Raw genomic sequence first — 25,074 nt, 5'->3', positions numbered from 1 at the left:
TAATTTATTAACTTCAAATTTCGCATACTTAGCTCTTTCGTAAATAGACGTCCTCTAAGAACGTATTTTACGGAATTCCTATCCCAACGGATTTTCTGTAGTTTATAAGTCTGTAGATACAGTCATAGAGGTAGAAGATATTGTTCACTATCCTGTCGAGTTTCTACACACACTCAACCCACCGGGAATACCACCTCATATTCTTCATCTAAAAATTGGTGCACGAATAATGTTGTTGCGTAATTTAAATCCTCCAAAATTGTGTAATGGCACCAGACTACGAGTAAAAACAATGCAAAGAAACGTTATCGAAGCCACAATTTTTACACGAAAGTATGAGGGTGCAAGTGTATTCATTCCGAGAATCCTTCTGATTCCATCGGACTATCATTTTGAATTTAAGCGTTTACAGTTTTCAGTAAAATGTTTCCTTGCGATGACTATAAATAAGGCACAAGGTCAGAGTTTAAAATTAGCCGGTGTAGACTGACAAAGTAACTGTTTTTCTCATGGTCAATTTTATGTGACGTGTTCAAGAGTGAGTTCACCTGAGGATCATCTCATCGTTCTCCAACCAGATAAACGTACGAAGAATGTTGTTTACAGAGAAGTTTTGTAAATGTAAGTAAAGTATTTTACAGGTTTATATTTCTTTATCCATTATTATGAGTTTCATGTACATGAAATGTTATTAAATGTTAAAATTAAGAGAAATAAATTAATGTGAAGAAAAATGGAAAAGTAGTTGTTATGTATAAAAATTGTCATACATAAAAAATAAAGGACTTAAAAATATAATTAATTACAAAATTTAATTTAATAAATTTAAAAAAATGAAAAATTTTCAAAATTTGTCCTTAGTTTTATGGTGGCAATTTTTTCGTGGTGTAGACCTATTGGGGATCCCGCCACAATAAATAACGGGAACGCATCCCAATACACAGTACCTCATGGGTGATGTGGAAATCTGTGTATTCACTGACTGCCACTATACATATATTCCTTTTTAAAATTTGAAAAATTTACAATAAATATCAAATCGAAATTAAACATTTCGTTAATGAAAGAAGTATAGATTCATATCCAAATGGTTAGTGTGCCCAGCGAAGCGAGCGGGAATGAGCAAGTGTTTAATAATTGTCTAATTAGTAGTTTAAAATACTTGTATCATCCGTATTTCTTGGCCGTTTTCAAGTTTAATTTCACTTTTCCTCATCTCTTTTGCGGTATTTTCATATTTTTTAACCGAAAAATTTGCATAGATATACCCTATTGAACAATTTGAACATCACCCGTGGAACTAAATTTGAGAGGTAGCCACAGGGTTAGACCATTTATAATCTTGATTATTTCTTATGCCATTCTTTCATCTCAATAATGCTTTGAATGGGAAACTATATACAATTTTTTATTCAATTTTTTGAGGAGGGTCATGATTCTCATAATTTGTTTCTCTAAACACGTCGTTGAATTTGAAGGCGTGAACGAATAACTTTATGGTTTAAACTTGTATTATCGCAAAACCATTCGTTCCTTTATGCATATTAATTTGACATAACATTTTTATCATAAATAAAAAAATTATAATCCATGCAGCACACATAAATTCGGATTAATAAATTACAATATCATTTATAGTCCACCGTCCGGTCAACGTTTGTTTTGACAAACAATTGATTTTCTTGCGAATGCAAGTTTGATTTGACATATTTTTCACATTACTAATAGACAAAAAGTTCTTTGATAAACTTTGATGAAAGTAAGTATTTGAAATAAGGTGTGGTCTTTGCTTTGTCGCAGTTTTCCCATAGTTACTGATCAACACAAATTTTATCACAGATGCAAGTTTACTTTTTGAAAAGTTTTTTACGTGCTGAATATGAATCTGAGCGCAAAATTATTTCAGCATGCCACGTTTTCGAGAAATTCGTCCCTTAATACGTAAAAAACTTGTTTTCCCCTAAATTCGAAGTCATGTCTCACCGGTGAGTAACATTTTTATTTCTCTGCAAAATCCATTTTGAATTTTTTCAAAAATTTTTCTACGAAATAGAATAAATAGGTAATTTACAAGTAAAATTAATTAATTATATCTAAATATTTATAGTACAAGATTCGAATTAAGGTCGACCTTCACCAATCTGTTTACCGAATGAAAGTTATTTTTTATGAAATGTAAAATAATTACAAATATCCCTGTAGTGGATTGCCTAAAAAAATATGGTCCAGATAACTTTTAATAAAAATATCAAAACGTGGAAAGCTTGTAAACTTTATTTTTTGACCGATATTTTGTGGACAATCATATAGCACCGTATTTGCAATAAAATTATCTTTATTAAGATGTGTGAGTCAATGAATTAATAGAGGAACGTAAATACTATAAGGCTTTTACTTTCGAGTAAATCAAAAATAATTAGACATGCAATTCATTTCAAAAAATTTTACTCTTGATATTTTCATTAAAAGTAGTCTTGACCACATTTTTTTGTACAACCCATTGCAGGGATATTTTTTAACATTTTATATTTCATAAAAAATGATTTTCATTCGGTAAATAGATGGGTGAAGGTCGATCGTAATTGGGATCTTAGACTATTATATTAGTAGTAATACATGCCTATTTTAACTATAATAAATATCACATGATTTCTCGAAGAGCATAAAGGATATTGGTAGGATTCAAAAGGTATTTTGAAGGAAGAGGGACGGAAAAGGAAGGCTTCAAATTTTCATATGAGAAAAGAATCATATATATACCTAGTGGTACTACAAAATTTCGAATATAAACGAAAAACAGATTTTCCCCTTTTTAGGTAAAAATATTTCGTAAACCTTATATATAAGCGAAATTTTGAAGATAAAATCCCAATTCAGCACCCCAAAAACTATAAAAAAAAGTTCTATCGCATCAATGTAACAAAAAAAATAAATCGGCAGTACATAGTCGGTGTGGTACTAATGCCGTGTGAGTGCGACCCCTGTAGTCCGACTTACTTCCCAGAGGGGGAAAAAACAAAAAAAAATGGTATTGTTAGCCTTCATAGATTATTCTTCGAACATTACTACAGGTTATGCTGGAACGATCATTATCTGCATAGATAATTTATGAGTTTTATCCACTTTCCAGATTCTGTTTATTCAGTTTTTTCCAGTTTTTCTATTACCATTAAAAAAACGTCTCAACTAATTCTTCTGAAAACAATTTCAGTTCTTAAATACGCGATCACGCATCGAATAAGGCCAGTCACGTGTTAATGTAATAACTGGTTCGCGAGATAATCGAGGTGAAAGAATCCGAACGAATATACGCACATACGTACACACACACACACACACACACACACACACAGACATCAGAATGAAAAGGTTTGATTCGGATATTGCGGCCTTGAAACCACGGAAATATGTAAAACTGGAGATTTTCAAAATCGGCCCCATTACATTAACTCCCTCTGGGAAGTTAAAAATCAAATTTTGTTGACCAGTAACCCGTTTAATGTAATATGTAAATGGTATGTTGATTTATAAAATAATAATAATATTGTTATCTGATGTTTCAACATAGTGATCATTCAAATTGGATGGTATGTTTTATGCGGTGTAATTTAAAGTAGGATTAAAATCATTCTGATTAAAACAACATTATTATTTATTGTCATTATTATTTTGTTTAATTAAATTGTTAATATAGTCAATATGAAAATAAAAAGAGATGGAAATCAACTATAATTCAAATATTTAATCTTTTGAATATATAATGAATTGAAACTTACATTATAGTAGAGACTGGCTGTTTATGGCCTCTTTGCTATCAATCGTATAAACCGATTTCAATATGTTTTTAATCTAGATGGGTTTAAGCTATGTTTAGTGAAAATCTATTCAACTGATTACAGATAATCTATTTTTCAGAATGTGAATAAATCTTCATATTTGTAGGAGCGCAGTTGAGTTGTTGTACAAATTTTTTTTTGGGCAAAAATGGAAAGATCACATATAAGTTTTTTAACAAAACTGTATTTGTTTTTTATTTTTGCATAATTATTTGAAGGTTACATACAGTTTTAAAACACTTTTCAAAAGAGAAACGAAAACGCCCGAAGGAAAAATTTTCATAAAACATCGTGTGGCTTAATAATTTAAGTTATATACATAGATGTACTCATATGCTTTTTTATTTACTACGTCACGAACATAGCACACTAAATAACGTTGGTAATCTGTGAATTCTTTTTTATTATTTATTTTAATTAACTTATATTTAAGTGTACATAGCTTTTAAAAAAGTTTTCTTGTCAAAGTTTAATATTATTTATGGTAAAGAATTGAAATAAAATACAAAAGTTGATTTTTTGTTTAACAACCCAATTGTATAGCCTCCATCTTTTCGAAGATTACAAGAGGGCGGTGAAACAAATATTTAAGAGGATGGTGGAAGATCATGGAAGATCATGGCAGAGTTGGTGTGTGAAGTGGTGAGTGTTGAGCTTAAAAATTACAAAATTTTTTTATCTTTCTCTTAATTAATTTCAAGTTTGACCAGAATTTTCCATGTCCTGTGGAAGACAACTATCATAATTGGCAATATCTTAAGTAATTGCAAGTTTTTGCACGAACTGGATCCAAGGCTTACCCATCTAAAAATATGGATTTTAAAACTAAAATATAACTTACCTGAACTTTAGTTTTTGGCACTTGACTTGAATGCATTATAGAATTTTGACAACGATCATGATACTTTGCTAGCGAATCTGTTGGTTCAAACGAGCCCAACGATATGCCATATGTTTGTGGTGTAGTATCTTTTGGTTGTGCTACCAACATGAATCCAATAAATTGATTTGGTGCTAATCCAGTGGTTTTTCCTTCAATGCTCACTGTAAATCATAAAATAATAACATGTTAATTGATTTATTCATCAATAAATTTATTCATTGTTTAAAAAGAGCATTGTTAAATTAATGTATGTAAATTATTTTTGCACAACGTAATGAAATGCTTTTTATTATGGTTTGGGTTTAATTGAATTATAAAAACAGGAAAATTCTCTATTGGATTGTTTTTAAAACTCTTCTTCGCCGGTATTTAGCATGATTGGTGGTGTGATTTGAATGTCATTGATACATGTTTTCAGGATTCCTTCAAACGTCAATATTATCGCGTTCGGTAAATTTCATTCATCTTTACTTTGACATATAACGCTTATATGTATATATCAATATACATTGAAAATGCTTAAATGTGGCTCATTTTACCACCTAATTGGGGATCGGACAAAATTTTTTTTATCACTTCAGATGAAGAATTCTGACTTGATGTGAAGAAAAGTGAAGTTGATTTTTAAAATTCTTAATAGTATGCAAGATATGAACGTTTAAAACTTCTAATTAAACAAAGAGGAAAATACCCACTAAAAGTAGATGGACAACCTTTGAATGCAATCTTCGATTGCTTATAACTTCTTTGTTTTTTTATTAATTATAATTTCACTTTAAAATTTTGTCATGGTATCAAGTGTACTTTTATATTTTTATGGATAATATGGCCAATTCGACATCAGGATTATCCCCAATTAACTTTAACATATACATAATTTTACTTTAACACGTAACCCATATTTTTGGTGAATAATTTGCAAGGATATTAAAACAAATTTCTGGCATTATGACACGAATATATTGTATAATTTATACACCCCATACATTTTTTTTTCTTTTGTATTCTCAGGCTAGTAATATTTCTGTAACTTTTTAACGGATACTCGACCAAAATTTATTAGTTTTTACTCAGTTTCTGCTATAATACAGCTGTGTAAATAATCTGAAATGGCATTTTGTCACGATAAATGTGAAATTATGAATTCAAAATATTTCGGGAGATTTTTAAAGCGTGATAGGAAAAAGAGAATATAGAAAAAAGAAAATCTGTGTAGATACTGTAGAAAATATGTGTTGTTTTATTTTTAAATCATTTAAATATGTAAATTATTTTTTAAATCTGTACCATTAAAAAAACTTAATTGAAATAAATTTATGTAGTAGTTAATTTATTAATACAAAAGAATGCATGTTAAAAAATAATAATAATTTTTGCTTTGATAAGGAGATTTTTATGAAAGTGGTCTGGTGTACGTATTAAGGTGTAAGTGATAAATTATGTTACATAGAAAAACTTTTTCCTGTTGAATAAAAATGTGCATTAATATATCATATTTTTTATAATAATTTAGTACTGTGAACCTTCTAGTCCAAGCTTCCAAGACAGTAAAATAAATTACCAAGAACTAAACATGACAGTTGTTCTTGCAATGGATTAGGCTTGTAAAAATAGCAACAAAATTAGCCAACGTTTCGATATATGTGCACTTCTTTGAAGACTGTTGAACCGTTCAATAAGGTTCACAGTATTTTGATTGTAGGTTTGGTTGACAGTAATTAAAAATCATTTAAATTATAGTAATAAGCGCGATCAAAAACATTATACGGATTGGGACAGAAGAAGTAATAATCATTAAAAACACGAACACGAAAAAAAATATTTACAAAAGTGAAAAATAAAAAAATAGAAATAAATAAATAAATAAAAAAGAAGCACACAAAAAAAAATATTTAAAAAACCCTATCTAAATCTAAACACACACACAAAATAAAAACAAAGAAAAATCATTCAATTAAAAAAGTTGAATTAAAATCACGCTAGCGTGTGAACAGACGTTAGTACACGCTAACGTGTGAATGGCCACCATGCGCAACAATTATTAAAATTTAACAAACAAAAACAACGTAGTTCGCGTATGAATACAGAACCGAGCTTAAAAGGAGAATTTATCTCGTAAATATCTCATGGACATTCAAACCTCTTTTTCCAGTGTCATCGTTAATTTCAGACCAGTAAAATCGCATTCCATTGGAGTGGCATTAAAATCAGGTCTTTAAAAACACGAAAATTTTTGTGCGGTAAATTTCTGTCTAAAAAATATTCAACATTTTAATATATAACGTATTTATTACTGCCATGGTAACTTGTACTTTTCATTCACGCTTTCCTTTTAACATTTTAAAAGCTACATTTCGTATTTTCCTTTTATGTAACAAAATTTTTTTATCAATTAATTAACTTTTTTTAATTACTGTTTGCGTGTGTTTTTTTGTATGATTACATTAAGATAGAAGCTCCGGAAAAATGAGATGTCACTACCATACATAAAATTCGAGAAAAATTGGTTTATTCACATAATATTTTCATAAAACGATTTTAAAATGTTTTTTTTGTCGTTGTTTTGCTACAATATTGTCGAAAAGTTTTTATATTCGCGGTAAGAGTAGATGAGCTGGTAATGAAACGAACTATAATTATTCTAGTTGTTTACAATGCTCTCCTATAGCTGTTTCTGTAAAACTTGTCGGCTAGTATATTTCATTATAAATTGTTTTAACTTTGCGTTATTATATCTCAACAATGAAAAGCCCAATATTTTTCTTCCTTTTTTTAACTCAGAACAAATACCTCCATAAACAGTTAGTATTTTAATTAAGAGTTCTAAAATTAAAATTTTGTTAAAAACACAACCTCTCCAATACTCTCTATGAGTCTTTACCTCGAGCTAGGCACGGTCAATTGACATCAAATTTTGAAGGTTAATTCTTAATTAGTATCATTTAACGAATGGGTGAGTATTTTTTGAGATAAAGCCTTTCATGTGATACGAAATGCTTTTGAAATGTGGCACAACCTTGAATATTTCTTATCTTTTCATTAAATGAGCTAGATTATCTATAGATAAGAAAATCTGGTTGAATTTACGATTGGACGGCTCTGTGTTTCTGTGTATCGGCTGAAAAGTTTTCCGCGTGATATTAGTCGGTATCTTAGAAACTACTTGTAGTTTTCGGGTCAATATTACTTCATTATAGATTTCTTTAATCGGGTTCAATTAACGATTGGCGTCACGAAAAGGTCTTACTTCGGAGCGACTGTTTAGAAATTTATACTCTCTCTCTCTCTCAATCGCTAATAGCATCCAATTTTTATATTTCAAAGTTCAAAACCACTAAAATCTAAAATTTAATCAAAACAAGACAATTAATTTATCCCGAGTTTTTGCAATTTTTCTTAATATTTCTTTGACATAAGAAATATTCTATTCTCGTTCCATCTATCTGACTATCAACTTAATTGTGTATTATGGCTAGAGACTCCTATTACCCATATCGCTTTATCATTCAGGCACGATTATATAGTTAAAAGTTATCAAAGTATAGAATTTATCAACGGAAATCCCTTAATTAATAACTATACAAAAAAAATATTAATAATAATATAAAAAAAAAAATACAAAAAATAAAATGATGGTAATTTTTGAACATATTAATTGAATTTGAGACGGTGTTAAAGCATTATGAATATTGTTTTGAATGCATAATTAATGAATGCAAACAACGTGTTAAACTTACGTTTCATACACCTTCATATAGAAATAATATTACACGTATCTGAAGCATAATACTATTCTATACTTTTAGATCTAGGGCCAGGGAAGTTAGTAGTAACTTATCTTTTAGAAAGGATAGTGATTTGAGAGGCTTTGTTTGTCACTTCCAATAACTTTGGCGAAAAATTTTTAGTGAAGTTTAGCTTCATATATTCATTGAGAATGATTTTAAAATGAGAATATATTTGGTTTTCGACTGGTTTCTGAAAACAATCTCAGATTATATTAGATGATATTTATAGAGCCCATAAAAAGTATTTTATGGATTTTCTCATATATGGGTTTAAACAACCCATGAAAACCGTTTTTTTTTTATAAATGTATTTATGCCCTCATGATGTGACAATCTAGTAATGAACACAAAATGTACATATTTACTATACTTAGGGAAAGCTACTGTACATATTTACTAACAAGGGAAAGCTAAGACAACCACGACCTTTGTTTGGTATTTTTAATAAATAATCTTTTAAGTTTTTTGTCAGATTGTGGAAAATATTGGGTGTGCCATATGTAATGTCAGTATATAAACATTAAACAACAGATTTCTGTATATGTGGTATTTCAATTCAATTTGGTCCTTTGCATATTTGGACTAGTTTTTTAATACAACATCATTCAAGTGCCCGCCCCTACTAGCTAAAATAAAATGTACTCTTTTCTTGCGTTTTGGCTCAAACAGTCAGTTTTGTGGCATTCAATGACGTTTCATAGATCGTTCATGGTTTCATGGTCGGTCATAAAAATTGTCTTAAAAAATCAGCCATGCAATCATTCGAGCAGCTTTTTGGTGACGATACGACACTTTTGGACTTAGATAAAAGCACTATTGCAAAGTTATCGTCCCTGATGAACGAAATTCTGACGAGCTTCCACACTCCCGAGATCAACAAAATTGGACACTAAACGACCAATAATGTTGTCAGGCGTTACCTGTTGACCACGATATTTTCAACGATATTCATGTTGAGTGAACACAGTTGAAAGATTATTTTCAATGTACAGCGTCACTATTTCGTCGCGTTATTTCGTTGTGAAGCGATTCGTGGTTAAATTTGTATTGAATTGTCGTTTCAAAAATAGTACCTGGATGACCGACCTTCCCGACTCAGTATTTTTTTGAGTTAAAAAGGTACAAATTTTATCCTAATATAATAATTTAACACTAATATAAGAATCAATTAAAATTTCTCCACACAAATACCAATTCGAATGCCCTGGTAATGTAAGCATCATAACCAGTACCTGATCTCTGTTTCAAACTTTTCTTCAATTAGTTGCAAAATGTACACTGAGCCTAGACTTATATGTTGCTCGTCTGCATACGAGAAGGTATCTATGATATGTTAATTGAATCATCACATGCATATTCTATGTAGAAGAACTTATTATAATAGTTTGAACAAAGCTACAACACAACCACCTTTTATTATTATATTCAAACTAAATATAATGAAAATTTACTTTAAACTTAAATCAATGAAGTGTGTTCTTGAAGCTGCATGATTATTAGATATTGCACGAAATTCATTAAATATTGTTTACATTTATTGACACCTATTTAATTGCATAGAGCGCTTAAAAAATACTACTAAATACTTTTACTTCGGATGCCTTCAACAAGTTTCTCCTTCACCCAAGTTTTTATATATTTATTTCTCCAAACTGGAGTTCCAATCAAGTAAATAGAAAATTGATTTTTGATTGGTTTCAAAAGACTTCATTGAATACCTGTTGCCTTATAAATAGGTAAGATTAAGGGTCGCTCCGCTCGGTAACTTCGACACTCACTCTGAGGTCAGAGGCCCATTGTGCTAAGAACCTTTATAAATTTTTTTATGTGACGTTGGGAATCGAACGTACTACCCTCGATTGTGTCTGGAATTGGTTAAGCCAAAACTTTGACTACCTAAGTCACTAAAGGGGGCATCATTTATACAATAACTTTTGTTAAAATTAAATGATTTAAGGTATTATCAATTTGACAACACACATACATATAAAAAGGCTACAAATAGAATTTTGATATCAGGACTTTAAAACAAGATCGAACTCTCAAATGTTCTTGATAAAAACATTACTTCTATACTATCTATAAAAAGTATTATCCCGAAATGAGGTTATTTTTATTTACGGAATAATTTTATCTGGTTAAGTAATAGTGATAGCCACTTTTATAACGTTTTGTATATTTACTTGCATATAATATTTTCTAAAATTACACCTTTATAATAAAGCATTATCAATTATCGTTTCTTGATGTTATGAACGTAACAAAATATTCCGAACTTTTAAGTGATTATATACATCGTTAATTAAGTAAAATGCCCGAATCATACTAGTATGATTAATCCATCAAATAAACGTATAATACATCAAATAAACGAAAGAGTATCACCAACAAATGAAAGACTAGCAGTAAATTTAAAAAAAATTGTTTACTTGCATCTAGGACCGAAAATCATGCTTGGGTTAATATCTTAAACCCAAGATAGAAATAATGTATTTATTCGATATAAGCATAAGACTGCAAGAGTTTTTTTTTCCAAGTTGCAATGCTAAACAATTTCCACCAAAGTTTTGAATTAATATTGGCTCGGTTACCATTTCCTCTATGGGTATCAATACAAAATTATGTTGCTGCCATGTAAATTTTCAATGATGATGATGAATTTTCAAATTTATTCATTAGTACGAAAAGTAGATTCATTATTTTACAATGAGCTTTAAAAATATTTCGATCATGTATTGACAATAAATTTCAGTGCATTATATACAAATAGTATACAATTTGATATAAAAATACTTTTAGGAAGAACGTCCGTATGAGTCAGTTTAATAAAAATATGCGCGAATATACGTTTACTACTTATTTATGAAATGAGACGTGCTATTGTACTTAATACTTAGGCATCGTTTGTATACATATAAGAATTATACACTAAAATCTGCTTTTATAAGTTATTTTCTATGTTTATCATTTTAACAAGACGGGCAATAACAGTTTTCTTAGTTTCAACAAATTCTTCATAAATTGAGGTAAAATAAAAGTACTTTTGAACAATAATTATAGAAAAGTTCTTAAGATATGGTTTAAAATGTGTAAGTTTTAGCCAACTGGCACATGTAACTCATGCAAAAATTTCCAACCTTGATAGGAAATATCTTTTTAACACACTTTTATTATTAGCTTCATACGTATGTTAGTATATGACGGAAACTTTGAACATTATTTTGACCCCCTTTATACTTATCAAGGACCGATGACAATACAATAATTTAATAAGTTTATTTGATTATCCTGATCATTATGTTCAGGAATAACGATTTCTATATCTAAAAATTATGTATTTACTTGCGCTCCCATCATATTTATACTGAATTTTTGATAAACAAATAATAGTCTAAAAAACTAAAACCCAAAATAAATAATAGTTTAATAGTTTAAAAAAACTAAAAAACACACTTTTTAAACTAGCTGAACTAACAGGAAGAAACAAATTTCTTTAAATTCCACAAAAATCATTTTATTGTAAAAAAGCGTAGGGTGCTTTTTAAAATATTTTATAATGACTATACTTTTATCATTATCTGTCTATAAAATATTTACAATAATTGAACTTTAGCACCCCACGCTTTCTTACGATAAAATGATTTTTTTTAATTTCAAGAAATTATTTTTCATTTTGTATTCCAGGTAGTTACAAAAGCTAATTTTTTAGTTTTTTTTAAACTATTATTTACTTATTTATTTGATGGGAAATAACTTTTGAATTTAGCAAAAAGGGACGGTTATTCTTAACATCTACTCAAAATTGTATTTTATTGTGTAAAAAAGTACGTTTACGGATATACTACCTTAAATTGTTTTCGTTAAAAGCTCAAACAAAACACAAAATATTCAGTTCTTTGTGGTATGGTACAATCCTCAAATGATTGTACACATGATTACACAATAATAATGCTACAAATTATATATCATATTATACATATAGTTACAAAATATCTTACTGTGTCATATGCACTACAATTTTTATAGTTTCCATTTCTTTGGTGCATTGTAACCAAACTACCCAACACTGTGGAGAAAAGTTGCCTAGGCCGGCTTACTTTAATTTTTAAATTTGTCTATTACTAAACATGTAATTTGTTTTGTTTCCTCCTGGCGGAAAGTGTCAACTTTGGTCCCGTTTTTCAAAACGAAGTTGCTGCTTTCCGCCACTGTCGAGCAGAAAAATAGTATACATGTCTCAGATCTCATGTTTAATAGCCCCAGCTTCATCTCGGGCACTGTATATGTGGAATATATATCAAGGTATACCACTTTAGTCTGTTGATAGCCCCAGCTTCATCTCGGGCTCTGTATATGTGAACTATATATCAAAGTATATCACTTTAGTCTGTTGGGCTTCGAAATATTGATGCTACGAACATTTGGTATAGGCGGTCATAAAATCATCTTCATAGTCCATTTCCGTTTGTCTGTCTATATGACAGCCTGCCTGTCTGTCTGTCTATCCATCATCACGATAATACAAAAATTAAAAAAAACTTTAAAGCTGAAATTTGCATAGAGTGTTTTCGGAAAGACATGTTTTGTAACAAGCGATGGAGTATATATTCCGTGAATGACATTTGTGTCCTTATAGATGGTGGAATCCCGTACATGTTCGCTAAATCTACCATGAACCTATTTCTGGCAATATTTGTTCAGTAAAGTAAAGAAATTAATCAAATTTAACATCTTTGAATTTTTCACTATAATCATTAAGCCTCCATGGTATTCCTAGGATAGCGGATTCTATTTCTGCCGTCGTAACAAAAATTAATTTAATTAATAGTTGTGGTGGACTGGTATAGTACATGGTATATGGTAACCTAACCTAACCTATTAAGCCTCCAATCATTTTCTTAATTTCCACCGGTTGTATCTAAGTGGTGAAAGAAGTAATGGAAATATGTGAAGAGTATAACTAAACTTGACGACCTTCCCATATATAAAGTGTTATCTGAATATATTGTGTAATGTAATATACCTTTTTGCACCACACTTTTCTCATTCATCTATGTATGAAGATGAAATTGTGAATAAATGCATATAACTAACGTATATATAGATAGAGTTTAGTTTGTATGAAATAAACATATTTTGAAGTTTCAAAGATAATATACGGTGTTTCAATAACTTGACGATAATTGAATCAACTCCCAAAATTTAAAATCTTGAAATTCAAAGCAATTACTCTTTATTTATTAGCTAGATTTCTCTACACTTCTAGCTATAGAGCAGAATTATATTAGTAAAAGTGTTATAAAATGAAGCAATAAATACAATTGTATGCATTCAAGAAAGATAGCGTGTTAACACCTTTGAATTTAGCTATAGAGAAACTCTAGTTACGGTGTAATTATCTTATGTACCTTAAGGAGTTAACTATTTTACCTCTTTTGTTGACTATAGCACCTATATTTACATTTTATTTTTGTTAACTTTATCACTTCTAATTTATTTACAATTTTTAAAACTCATGGTAAACCATGCCCAGCTGCAAAAGTTTTTAATAAAATATATATCAACAAACCTGTATAATTTTTATTAGAGTGATCTACTTTTTCCATTTCTATCCACACAGGGATAACCATTTTAAATCTATTATGGCAAATAGCTCGTTTTGTAGTTAACCAATCAAATAATAGCATTAAACAAGTGAAAACAAACAATTGACTGAGTTAAGTGTTGAAATACCAAGTATAGACAGTGTTGATGACGCAATCCTTTGTTTTTTGACGTCATGTAAATAAAAAAGATATCCACTTTGAAATAGCCACACACACATAACTGATATTATCATATAAATACATACTATAAAATTTGCACCTTATTAGCGCCCTCGTGGGTAAACAGTGATGTTTACCAAAAAAATAATTTAAACAAAAATTGTTAATTTTTATATAAGGAACATTTTTTACATTTGAACTTTTGTTCTATCTCTAACGGTTTACAAGATGGGTCCTACGGACCCAAGACCCAATTGACCTATATTGCTCATTTACGAACTCGGCCTCACTTTTTACGTTCTGAGTACGCTTTAAAATTTCAGCTTGATATCTCTTATCGTTTTTGAGTTTTCGTGTTGACAGACAGAAGGACAGACGGACAGACATACGGAAATGGACTAGTTAGTTGATTCTATGAACACCTAAACCAAATTTTTTTTCGTAGCATCAATATTTTTAAGCGTTAAAAACTTTGGACTAAACTTAATATACTATGTATATTTCATATGCATGGTATAAAAAGAGGGCAGAGTTTGGTAATGGGACCTTCTAACATCAGATTGGATCAGTTCTACGTGTTGCTTTGGAAGTCATTTAAGAACCTGAATGGTAAGAGATAGAATAACACTTTAAATTAGAAAGTTGATAAAAAACTTACATTTTTTTATTTAAAACATTTTTTCGAAAACCGTTGGCTTTCAGAGGTAATGCGACTTAAAATTGAAAGAAGACTACAGAAAAATGTTTTAGCCAAAATTTGTCAAAGAAAATAGAGGACATTCGCCTGTGTCTATAACTTTAGCCTTTTTACTGATTTTTAAGTGAACTTTAACAATGATCCTTCCATTGAATTAAAAATTTATTGTTTATTAACAAATAGAAATATTTGTACCACTAACTCATGCCTCACTGATATTTGATATTTGACACCTAAGAAACACATACCATGAGGTTTTAGCAAAATGCGAGCGGTTTCTTCCATTTTCCTTTACTAGCCGTTTTTGTAACATCTTTTGCTGTACTAATATCGCCATATAGCCATGAATCATACTGTATAAGTTTTTATAATTGCATATAACAGACATACCATTCTCAGTTGTTTAGTGACAAATATATGGACATCACACACACATCTGTATGAGACAACAGTACTTGTAACATTACCAAAAATATGAGATATCATCATTGTATTCTATCATATATCATTCCAGCCAGAGATATATAATATTCACATACAAAATATACACTTTGGGTGCATTTCGACTGAAATTTTACATTGGTTTGATTGTGACGTATGTGATATACCAAGTTATATAACCAAGTTTCAAAAGTTCTTATTACATAAAATATTATTTGTTAGAACGTTTTACATTTCTATATACTAGATGTTTCATTAAAAACCTTATTATTTTGTAATTTTTTCAGGGCTGTAACGAGGGTACATAGCGCCGGTAGCAAGTATTTAGGTAACGATTTTGATGAAAATTCGTTTACTGATAGTATTTAACAAGTAAAATTAAAGTAAAGAGTAAAGAGAGTAAAGGCAAAATTGGGTAGAGTCATCATAATATCATTTTACCTTAAAAATCAGTATCAAATTAAAGTATTTCCCTCTACGTTTCCGGGCAAAACATATTTTAAGGAACTCATTACCCTTCTAAATGATACTGGAGTATTTTGCGTAAGGAACTCATTAATCTCCAAAATCAAAATTTTAATGGTAATAAATAAAGTAAATAATACAGAATTTTACAAACAAAATTGGATTAAAACTGTTGTTGGTCTTTGTTGGACGATTAATTTGATCGCGCGGAAACCATCTATCGATAAATATACTAAAAATCTTTAATGGTTTACTTAAAACAACGAGGGATTATTTTATCCTGAGGGATCATTATAGACCACTTTCTTCTACAGTTGAGAGTTTTTTTTGTTCATGCATAACTTCTTGTTAAGCTTTTCAAGTGAACAACCGGTATATTTTTAGTTGTTATCACACATATTTGAAAGGATAGTAAAGCATTCGAGTTATTTAATCCACGCTATAACGTATGATTATTATGAATTGTTTTAATCTAAAACAAACCGAACAAGTTTGGGTAGTAAATATTTATGTAAACATTTCGTCTATGCGCTGTAACCGTCTTTTTATTCTGCATATTTTTACCTAATTTTATTTCCACTTGCATTTTAACAAAATTCAAATTAATTTTATCATTTTATGACAATTTTTGAGTGCACAATATAGTGAAAAACTATTAGAACGATATTGAAGGAACCTTCTATTTTCGTGGTTAAAGCCGATATGAACATTTTTACATTAACGTGAAAGTATGCGAATATGTATTTTTGGTCATTATTGCTGACTGATTCCAATGACCATGGGTCGATATAATCGATGAATGTTCATTTGAACAATTAGAAAAAAACGAAAAAAATTAAACCAAAGTAGGGAACTCGGTTCCTCTAGATATCTGGCATAGGGCATAACTCCGTCACTCCTGTTCTATGTGAGCAATATAAATTATATGTAACCTCTTTGTGCTTTTATTCTTTTTATATGTTTTTGTGTACAGAACACGCAAACGTTTCCCAGTACTATATATTTCATAGAAATTATAATGATTATATTTATTATAAAACTAAATATTTATATTTATTTTAAATTTTTGTGTATTTTATATAAGTCCCTCATAAATGATACTTTTTTAAATAGCTTTTGCAATCTCAACACATTATATCACTAAACATATGAGGATGAGACTGTACACTTGAGTAGAAAACGCACATTTCGTTCGAAAATCCGGGTTCGAGTCCCGGCTTCTGTGTAATTTTTTGGATTCTTTCTATTAAAATAAGTAATGTGCGTTTTCCATTGAAGTGTACAGTCTTACCCTCATTTATTTTAACGTGCTGAGATAGCAAAAGCTATTAAAATATCATGTATGAGAGATTTTGACTAATATAAAGTTAAAAAAAATAGGCAATAAATGTAAAAGCTCAGTTTAGTATTTAAAAAATTCGATATATGTTAATATTAAAGTCCAGAATAAAGTAAATAAGGTTCAAAATAAAGTGTATAACGTTCTAAATAATATTTCGATATTAAAATAGTAGATTCATGTAACAAAAGTGTTTGTACACGCATTGCTCGCTATAGCTGAATTGCCGACTAATAATTTCAACCGAAAATTGGTCGTTATAGCCGACATATCTTTAAAACCGGTGTTGCTAAGGCCGAACATTCATATAAGAAGTCTATAGAGGAATTTGATTGGAACTTTTCTTTTTCGTAATTATAGCCGATTTTGACTGTAATTAAAAAACTTTGCTGCATATAATTTAACAAAAATTTCCATTTTCAAGTTTTACTGAAAATAATTAATAAATTATTCGTTCCGTATATACGACCCATATATGTAATTATTTTAAATTTTTTTTGTATTAAATATTTTTATGTAAAAATTAGTTTCGAAACGAGATTAGAAACCAAACCAAGCAAGAGATTTTTTTCTTCTTTAAGGGCTTTTAGAAAAAAATTTTGAACATTTTTACCTGCGACCAAAATTTTTATTTGTAAAAAATGATTTGAAAATATTCCAAATGAATCAATACCCCCAATAAACCACTGTTAAAAAGTTCATCAACCTTCAATCTTTTATAGATTTGGTCTAAAATTGCATTATATGCGGTATACATCGGCAAATTTTTTTTTGCCATTTCGAATTCTAAATTCTTTGTAAGTAAGCAAATAAAACCACAAAATTTTCAAAAAATAAGAATGTTAAAATACATGACTAAGGTAAAATACACGCGTATTCATGGAAGTAGAAATATCGTATTACTGTTGTAGCAAATATTGTGAGCTTTGCATAGTTCACTTTGCATTTATTTAATTTAAAAAGAAACATTTTACTTTGATGTTAACAAGATTAAATTTTTTGTTTTATTTAGAAAAGATACATCTCTCAATAATTTTCTTCTAGTCGTAGTAATAAAGTTGCAACTTCAATATCGAATATAACATAATTTTTTTTTTCCAAAACAGTAAAATTCATTAAAAACAATAAAAAGTATAGTCTTTGTTTTTGTAGTCAGCAATTATAACAGAAGCAGCATGTTTATATTGTAGTTCATTTAAGGTTTTGGCAGTTTTACCACCATACATGGTGAGATTACAAATAATTTTTTTTAAACAAATAATTTAATCAGATAAAAACACTTTAAATGACAAATAAATATTGGAAACTGTATGAAACGTTTGTTTACTTCGAAAAACAGATAAATTAAGCATTTTATGGATGAAACTGTATTTTTGCAAAAAATTTTATGTTAAACAAGTGAAAACAAACAATTTACTAAGTTAATTGTTGAAATACCATGTAAAGACACAGTTGATTACGCAATCGTTTGATTTTTTGCGTCATATTAGTAAACAAAGATAGCCAAACATACATACATACATACACACTTAACTGATATTCCCATATAACACAAACTATCTATATAATTAACGCCTAATTTGCGCTCTCACGTATAAACAGTGATGTTATCTCTAACGGTTTACAAAATGGGGCCCAAGACTCAATTGACCTATGTTGCTCATTTAAAAACTCGACCTCACTTTTTATGTCTTGAGCACGCTATAAAAATTTCATTTTGATATCTCTTTTCGTTTTTGAGTTATCGTGTTGACAGACAGACGGACAGACAACCGGAAATGGCCTAATTGGATGATTTTATGAACACCTATAACAAAATTTTGTTCATAGTATCAATATTTTTAAGCGTTACAAACTTGGGACTAAACTTAGTATACCTTGCATATTTCATATACATGGCATAAAAAAATCACGCAACAATGATTTTATATCAGTTGCATAACTATTGTGATAATGTATTCTATAGGAGCAAATTTTTTGAAATTAGTTGAGCAGAGAACTAACGAATGACGATTTGTACATATTTTCATACAAACTTTTGAACCCCAATTTCTCCTCTTTACAGGATGAATTTTGAAAAATCCTTCTTAAATGACACCTATCCTCTCAAAATTTCAAACTTCTATTATTGGTGATTAAGTTTGGCGTTGATCTATAAATCGACACGTGCCTTTATATATATATAGTGTGTTCCGTGCCATTCCAAAAGTATCCACCCTTAATAACTCTTGATCTGATGTGATTATTGTTTTGAGTGAAAACACGTCGATTTAGATATCTTTCATCTCCACCCACCCCAATTTACAATTTCAAATGGCACCCCTTATCTTGTGATACCTCATTAGAAAGTGCATCAAATTCTGACTTTAACCATCGTAAAAAAATTAAATCGTTCGCTTGGTTCTTAAGATAGACTACACAGAATATGGAAGGTATAAATTTCATCTTCTGTGTAGTCAGTCTATCGATTGATTTCCTTTTTTTATCATGGTTAAATTCAAATTAGGTATCACAAGGTAGGAAACCCAAAATTCTTTTTTGAACTTCCCCGTCGAGTACCATTTCTGACCTTCCCCGTCGATATTTAAGTCGACGTGTTTTCACTCAAAACAATAATCACATCAAGTTAAGAGTTATTAAGTTTGGATGCCCTCCATCTTCTAGTTCTCTGTGAGATTGATTTTGTGCATTTGTTTACTGCGTTTCCAATTACCAGTAAGACTACTATCCTCAAACGATTTTTTCCTAGTTGCAAATGATCTGAAATCTTTTTCCATGAAAAGCCTTTTTTAATGCTTTCACATGGGCTTGACCATGAGTGTTTGACCAAGAGTGGTAATTTCTACCCGTAATTTTGAGACACCCTTTACATCTTTCATCTGATTCACTTTTTACAATCCACTTTGTATACGATTTTAATTAAAATAAAATTTTATTAATTATACAGAAAAAAGTAATTGACTTATTTATTTTTTATAAATGTATACTCGCCAAGTTGTTTTTTTGTTATTGTTGTTGTTGTTGTTGTTGTACAGGAAACATAATTTTTACAGGAGTATCTTGTTAATGACGTAATATAATACTTGAAATAAATAATTTGATGATATTTGGAGTGTTCAATAACAATAGTATTTCATTATTTACAAAATAAAATTTTTAATTAAAAAATATTTCATTTACTTTGAGAAATGTATAAATAATTATTAGGTAATTTATATATATATTGTGCTTGGGAAAATGTGGGGAGACCGACATACAACCAATGTTCTACACTTACTCAGTATAGTCTAGTCGACAAGTTCAAGTTGGTGAAATATAGAAATACGGTCGTAAAAATAAGGGTAATAGTTCGTTACATTCGGAAAGATGTCTAGAAAAATATGCTAGAAGCGTTTTTCAGTACATAAAAAATATATTGTATAAAATATTAATATTTAAAAAATTTAAAGGAAAATTCTTAAAGAGGAGGAAATTTTCAATTAATAAGTGAAAACAAACAATTGGCTGAGTTAATTGTTGAAATACCATGTATAGACTGTGTTGATTACACTGTCACATTACACCTACATACATGTCACACATATATAACTGATATACCCATATAATACATACTATATAATTTGCACCTAATTTGCGCTCTCAAGGGTAAACACTGATGTTTACGAAAAAATGTTTCAAACAAAAGTTGTTTATTTTTATATAAGGAACATTTTTTATATTTAAACTTTTGTTCTATCTATAACGGCTTACAAAATGGGTCCTAATTATTACGAACTCGACCCCACTTTTTATGTCCTGAGCACTCTGTAAAAATTTCAGCTTGATATCTTTTTTGTTTGAGTTATCGTGATGACAGACAGACGGACAGACGGGCAGACAAACAGACGTACAGACAGATAGATAACCGGAAATGGACTAATAGGATGATTTTATGAACACCTATATCAAAATATTGATCGTAGCATCTATATGTTTAAGCGTTACAATTTTGGGACTAAACTTAATATATTATGATATATTACATATATGTACATGGTATAAAAAGTCCCACTGCCAGTCCACATCTAATATTTATTATTTAATTAAATTTAATGCTGATAATAGATCTTTTTGCGTCATTTTTAGATTTTTGTAATATTCTCAAATACGAACGAGTATTTCACACTAAATAACTGTAAAGATATTAAATATTAATTTAAAAACTTGTGGTGTATTTTAAACACTTTAAGAATTTATTACCGTTGGAAATTTATCTTAAAGTTAATTTTTTTAAGTCTTCATTGTTTATTAAGAAAATTTTCTGAAATTTTTGTCTTTTATATTGCAAACTAAAAAATTTTTCGAGTAACTACTAAAATAATTCAAAAATGTTGGATTGCCGGTACTTTAAGAAAACATCTTGTTAAGCAATTTAAAATATTTTAATTCGCGCAAATTGAAATCTTCAAAACCGTAACCAAATTTAAAGGATTGGTAATTCTTGTGTGTACTCATTGCTCTAAAGAATATCAACTATTTTGGAAAAAAAATTAAGCTTTTAGAAATAATATTTCGATCTTACCTTGGGCTATTATACTTTTATTTATTTATTTTTTTTTTTAAATGCAATTTTATTCAAAAATTTTTTTTGTTGTTGATGTAAACTGAACATATTTTTTCATTATAAAAAATATTTTTATGATAATTATAACTATATTACTAATTTTATTTTTTTAATAAATGAAAAATTAATGAGTTTTGATATAATAAACAGCATCCCTGTGAAACTACAATATGTAAATTGGAAATTGTTATAGTCATTATTTGTATAGTTTATTTATATTTTTTAAATAACTTTTAATTTTTACAAAAAAAAAAGAAAAATGGTTGGATATATTCAGGGTAGTCATAAAAGAGCATATTTTTGTAAATGGTGCCAAGGTGGCTACACAGAAAAATTAGATATTTTGCGCACCATGCCTCAAGCACGGAGTATTGCATAACGTTAGTGTATTTGCAATAAAGTCAGCTGCGCTAGAGATTTTTTTCTTGAAATGGAGTATTGGCACACCAATATCTATACCGTTGGTTTTCGTAATTTATCATCATAAGCCTTAATTTATCAAGGATCCTTAACTCATACTATATAACTTCTAATTTTTCGGTCTGAACGATTCGTTTGGGGTATCGTACTTGCTAAACGAATGAACTGATTTTGTTTTTTGATTGTTGGGAAGGTTATTTGATAAAGACTGTTCTTAGCTTATGTTTCAAGAAATTCTACTATTAATTGAAGATCATCGCCTGTCGATCTAGGTATTATCAGATACGAAACTCTAAACTCACGCATGAAATATTACTCAGAACACTCTCCATGAAATTATCTTTCAAACAAAGAAACAAAACAAATCTATGATAATGATAATAATTGGGTTTAACCTCCGTTTCTCTGACATATGCCTATAACAGAAGCCACCCACATCATCATTTAATGAAGTGGGTGGAATCGGTTACTTCGTTCTTATCCAAGCGACGACAATGTGATAAATTCTACCGCCCCCAGTCAGTATCCAAACGGGCAAAGACTAACGCCTTACACCGCTCGCCCACTGAACCGGTTATCAATTTAAATTGGTTCATAATCCATGTCTACTCCTCTTTTTAGTCGGGGGTTAAAAACAATCATCTTTTGAGCATTGTCTTCATTACGATTTTTGTTATTTTCTTTAATGACTGAACATTTCGCAAATTTCGGAAAAGTTTGACCGAGATTTAATTCCTAAATCGATTATATTTCGATTTTTTTTGTACAAATAAGAGTTTTTTTTCCATTAATATGAAAGAGTATTTTATGCCATTTTTTGTAATATATACTATACCAGTCGAATGGCAATAGCAGTTTCACTGAGCTGGGTTTTTTGTTAAAAAATTTTCTTGACGAGCCTTTCAACGTAAAACAAGTTCGATGTCATTCATGGTATAACATACGTATGTTTCCTGACTATTTACGGAACAAATTGATTTAAAAATTTTTAACCGACTTCAAACTAAAAAGGACGAGGTTATCAATTCGATTGTATTTTTTTTATGTGTGTTACCTCAGAACTTTTGATTTGAACAGAACTTGGATGAACCTATTGTGATGATTCTTTATCTATTTGAAAGCTGGTGCTTCCCGTGTGATCCTATATCATTTTGGTCCAGTTCTGACAACGACATCCATGAGAAAACCATAAAAGTCTTAAATTTGTATTAAGTATGCACGACAAGAGGGCGAATAACTCAATATCACGACAACCTATTTCAATGATTCTTTTTTTAGCGAACAATTACTTAGTGTACTTCAGATTCACTAAAAATTACAAAATAAAAAAAAAAAACTAACAACAAGAAAACCAACTTCGAAAAACAAACTTTCTCAAAACAAATTAATATTTACTAAAAAGTAAAAAAATAACGATACCACCATATGTGCCACCTAAAATCATAAGTCATGGTCAATAGATCGAAATTGTGGTTGAAATTATCTTGGTTTCCTATGACACACAAAATGTGATGAAAAATTCATTTTATTGAAAGTAACCAACACTAAGTTTTAATACGGAACTGCAATTTAAATATATTTTCCCATGCTCTAAACAAACAATATGGTATACGGTTTTAAATTTAATTGAAGAACACTTTTGAATTTTAAATAATACACCATACCTACGCATTGAGTTTGAATGCAAATGCATCACTATAAACTAGATTTGGTATATTTATGCTTCATTTCAACATCCGCATTTATTTTGTTAATAAATCATCTAAAATACCTTCATGTAAAATATATCTCTAATTAAAATATCTGTGAATAAAATACAAATCAAATAAACGATTTCCCGTTAGAATTTATTAAACTTTAAACTTGAGGGGTCTTTGCAGTTTTTTAGAGAAAATAAATTGGCAGTACACAGTCAGTGTGGTCGTGTGAGTGCGACCCCTGTAGTTTACAACATGACTAACTTCCCAGAGAGGAAAAAAAAATTAAAAAAGCCCTTGTTAGCCTTAATGGATTATTCTTCGAACATATACTGCAGCTTATGCTGGAATGATAAATGATGTGTTTATCCACTTTTCACTTTTGACAGACCGTTTGGAAAAATTAAACTGTAAATTACATAAGGCAAATTAAAATATTTTCTCAGTTGACTAGATATGTTATAATATATAAATAAATAATAAAAACAAAAAATTCTTTTCTTTTAAAATGAAACAAAAATAATTTAAATTTCAATGTACTCATTATTATCAAATAAACTGAGAAGTCAAATATTTAAGGAATATAAATCATTACAAATAAAATACTTATAAAATAAATAAATCTATCCATAATACAATTTGCAAAGCAACTTGTAAGCCACCTAATAACAAAGTGCTAATATCAATAGATTACAAATGAAAAAGGAATCTCGTCTAAGGCTCATAGCAACACTTCGTTTACAGAATATGGACAAATAGTTAAAAAGTACTTTTTGACTGCAGTTATAAAAGCCGATCCATCTTTCTCCATCATAAAATTAACTGACTCACAACTTTTAAATTATTTTCACATAACTGCGCTGCTGTCTTGTATAACGAATTATATTTATTCGTATTGAAATAATTTTTTTTTTCAGGAAAAACTTTAACAATTCAAGTGCATAAACATTGTGAAACGTCAAAATTTTCGTATCTTGAAATATGTCTCCACAACTTTCAGTCTTTTTTAGGCCAAATATAATTATAATAACCTTTTTTTTTATAGTAAAACTTTTTTGGCGTAGTAATTAGAGCCCCATAGAATTATTCCAAACGACATGATCGAGTAGAAGTTTGAATAATAAATAAGCACCAGAGATT

General features: G+C 29.3%; 1 protein-coding gene across 3 annotated transcripts in view; it reads right to left on the bottom strand.

Moving 5' to 3' along the window:
- Positions 1 to 25,074, bottom strand: part of LOC123293931 (spondin-1-like) — a 379,414-nt gene that overhangs the window by 55,662 nt on the left and 298,678 nt on the right. For all 3 annotated transcript variants that reach the window (XM_044874928.1, XM_044874929.1, XM_044874931.1), the window contains exon 3: positions 4,678 to 4,880. In XM_044874928.1, the coding sequence (XP_044730863.1) occupies positions 4,678 to 4,880 (203 nt within the window). The remainder of the gene's footprint in view (positions 1 to 4,677; positions 4,881 to 25,074) is intronic.

This window comes from Chrysoperla carnea, chromosome 2 (genome assembly GCF_905475395.1).
Source record: "Chrysoperla carnea chromosome 2, inChrCarn1.1, whole genome shotgun sequence".
Lineage (NCBI taxonomy): Eukaryota > Metazoa > Arthropoda > Insecta > Neuroptera > Chrysopidae > Chrysoperla > Chrysoperla carnea.
This window is presented reverse-complemented; position numbering and strand designations above follow the sequence as displayed.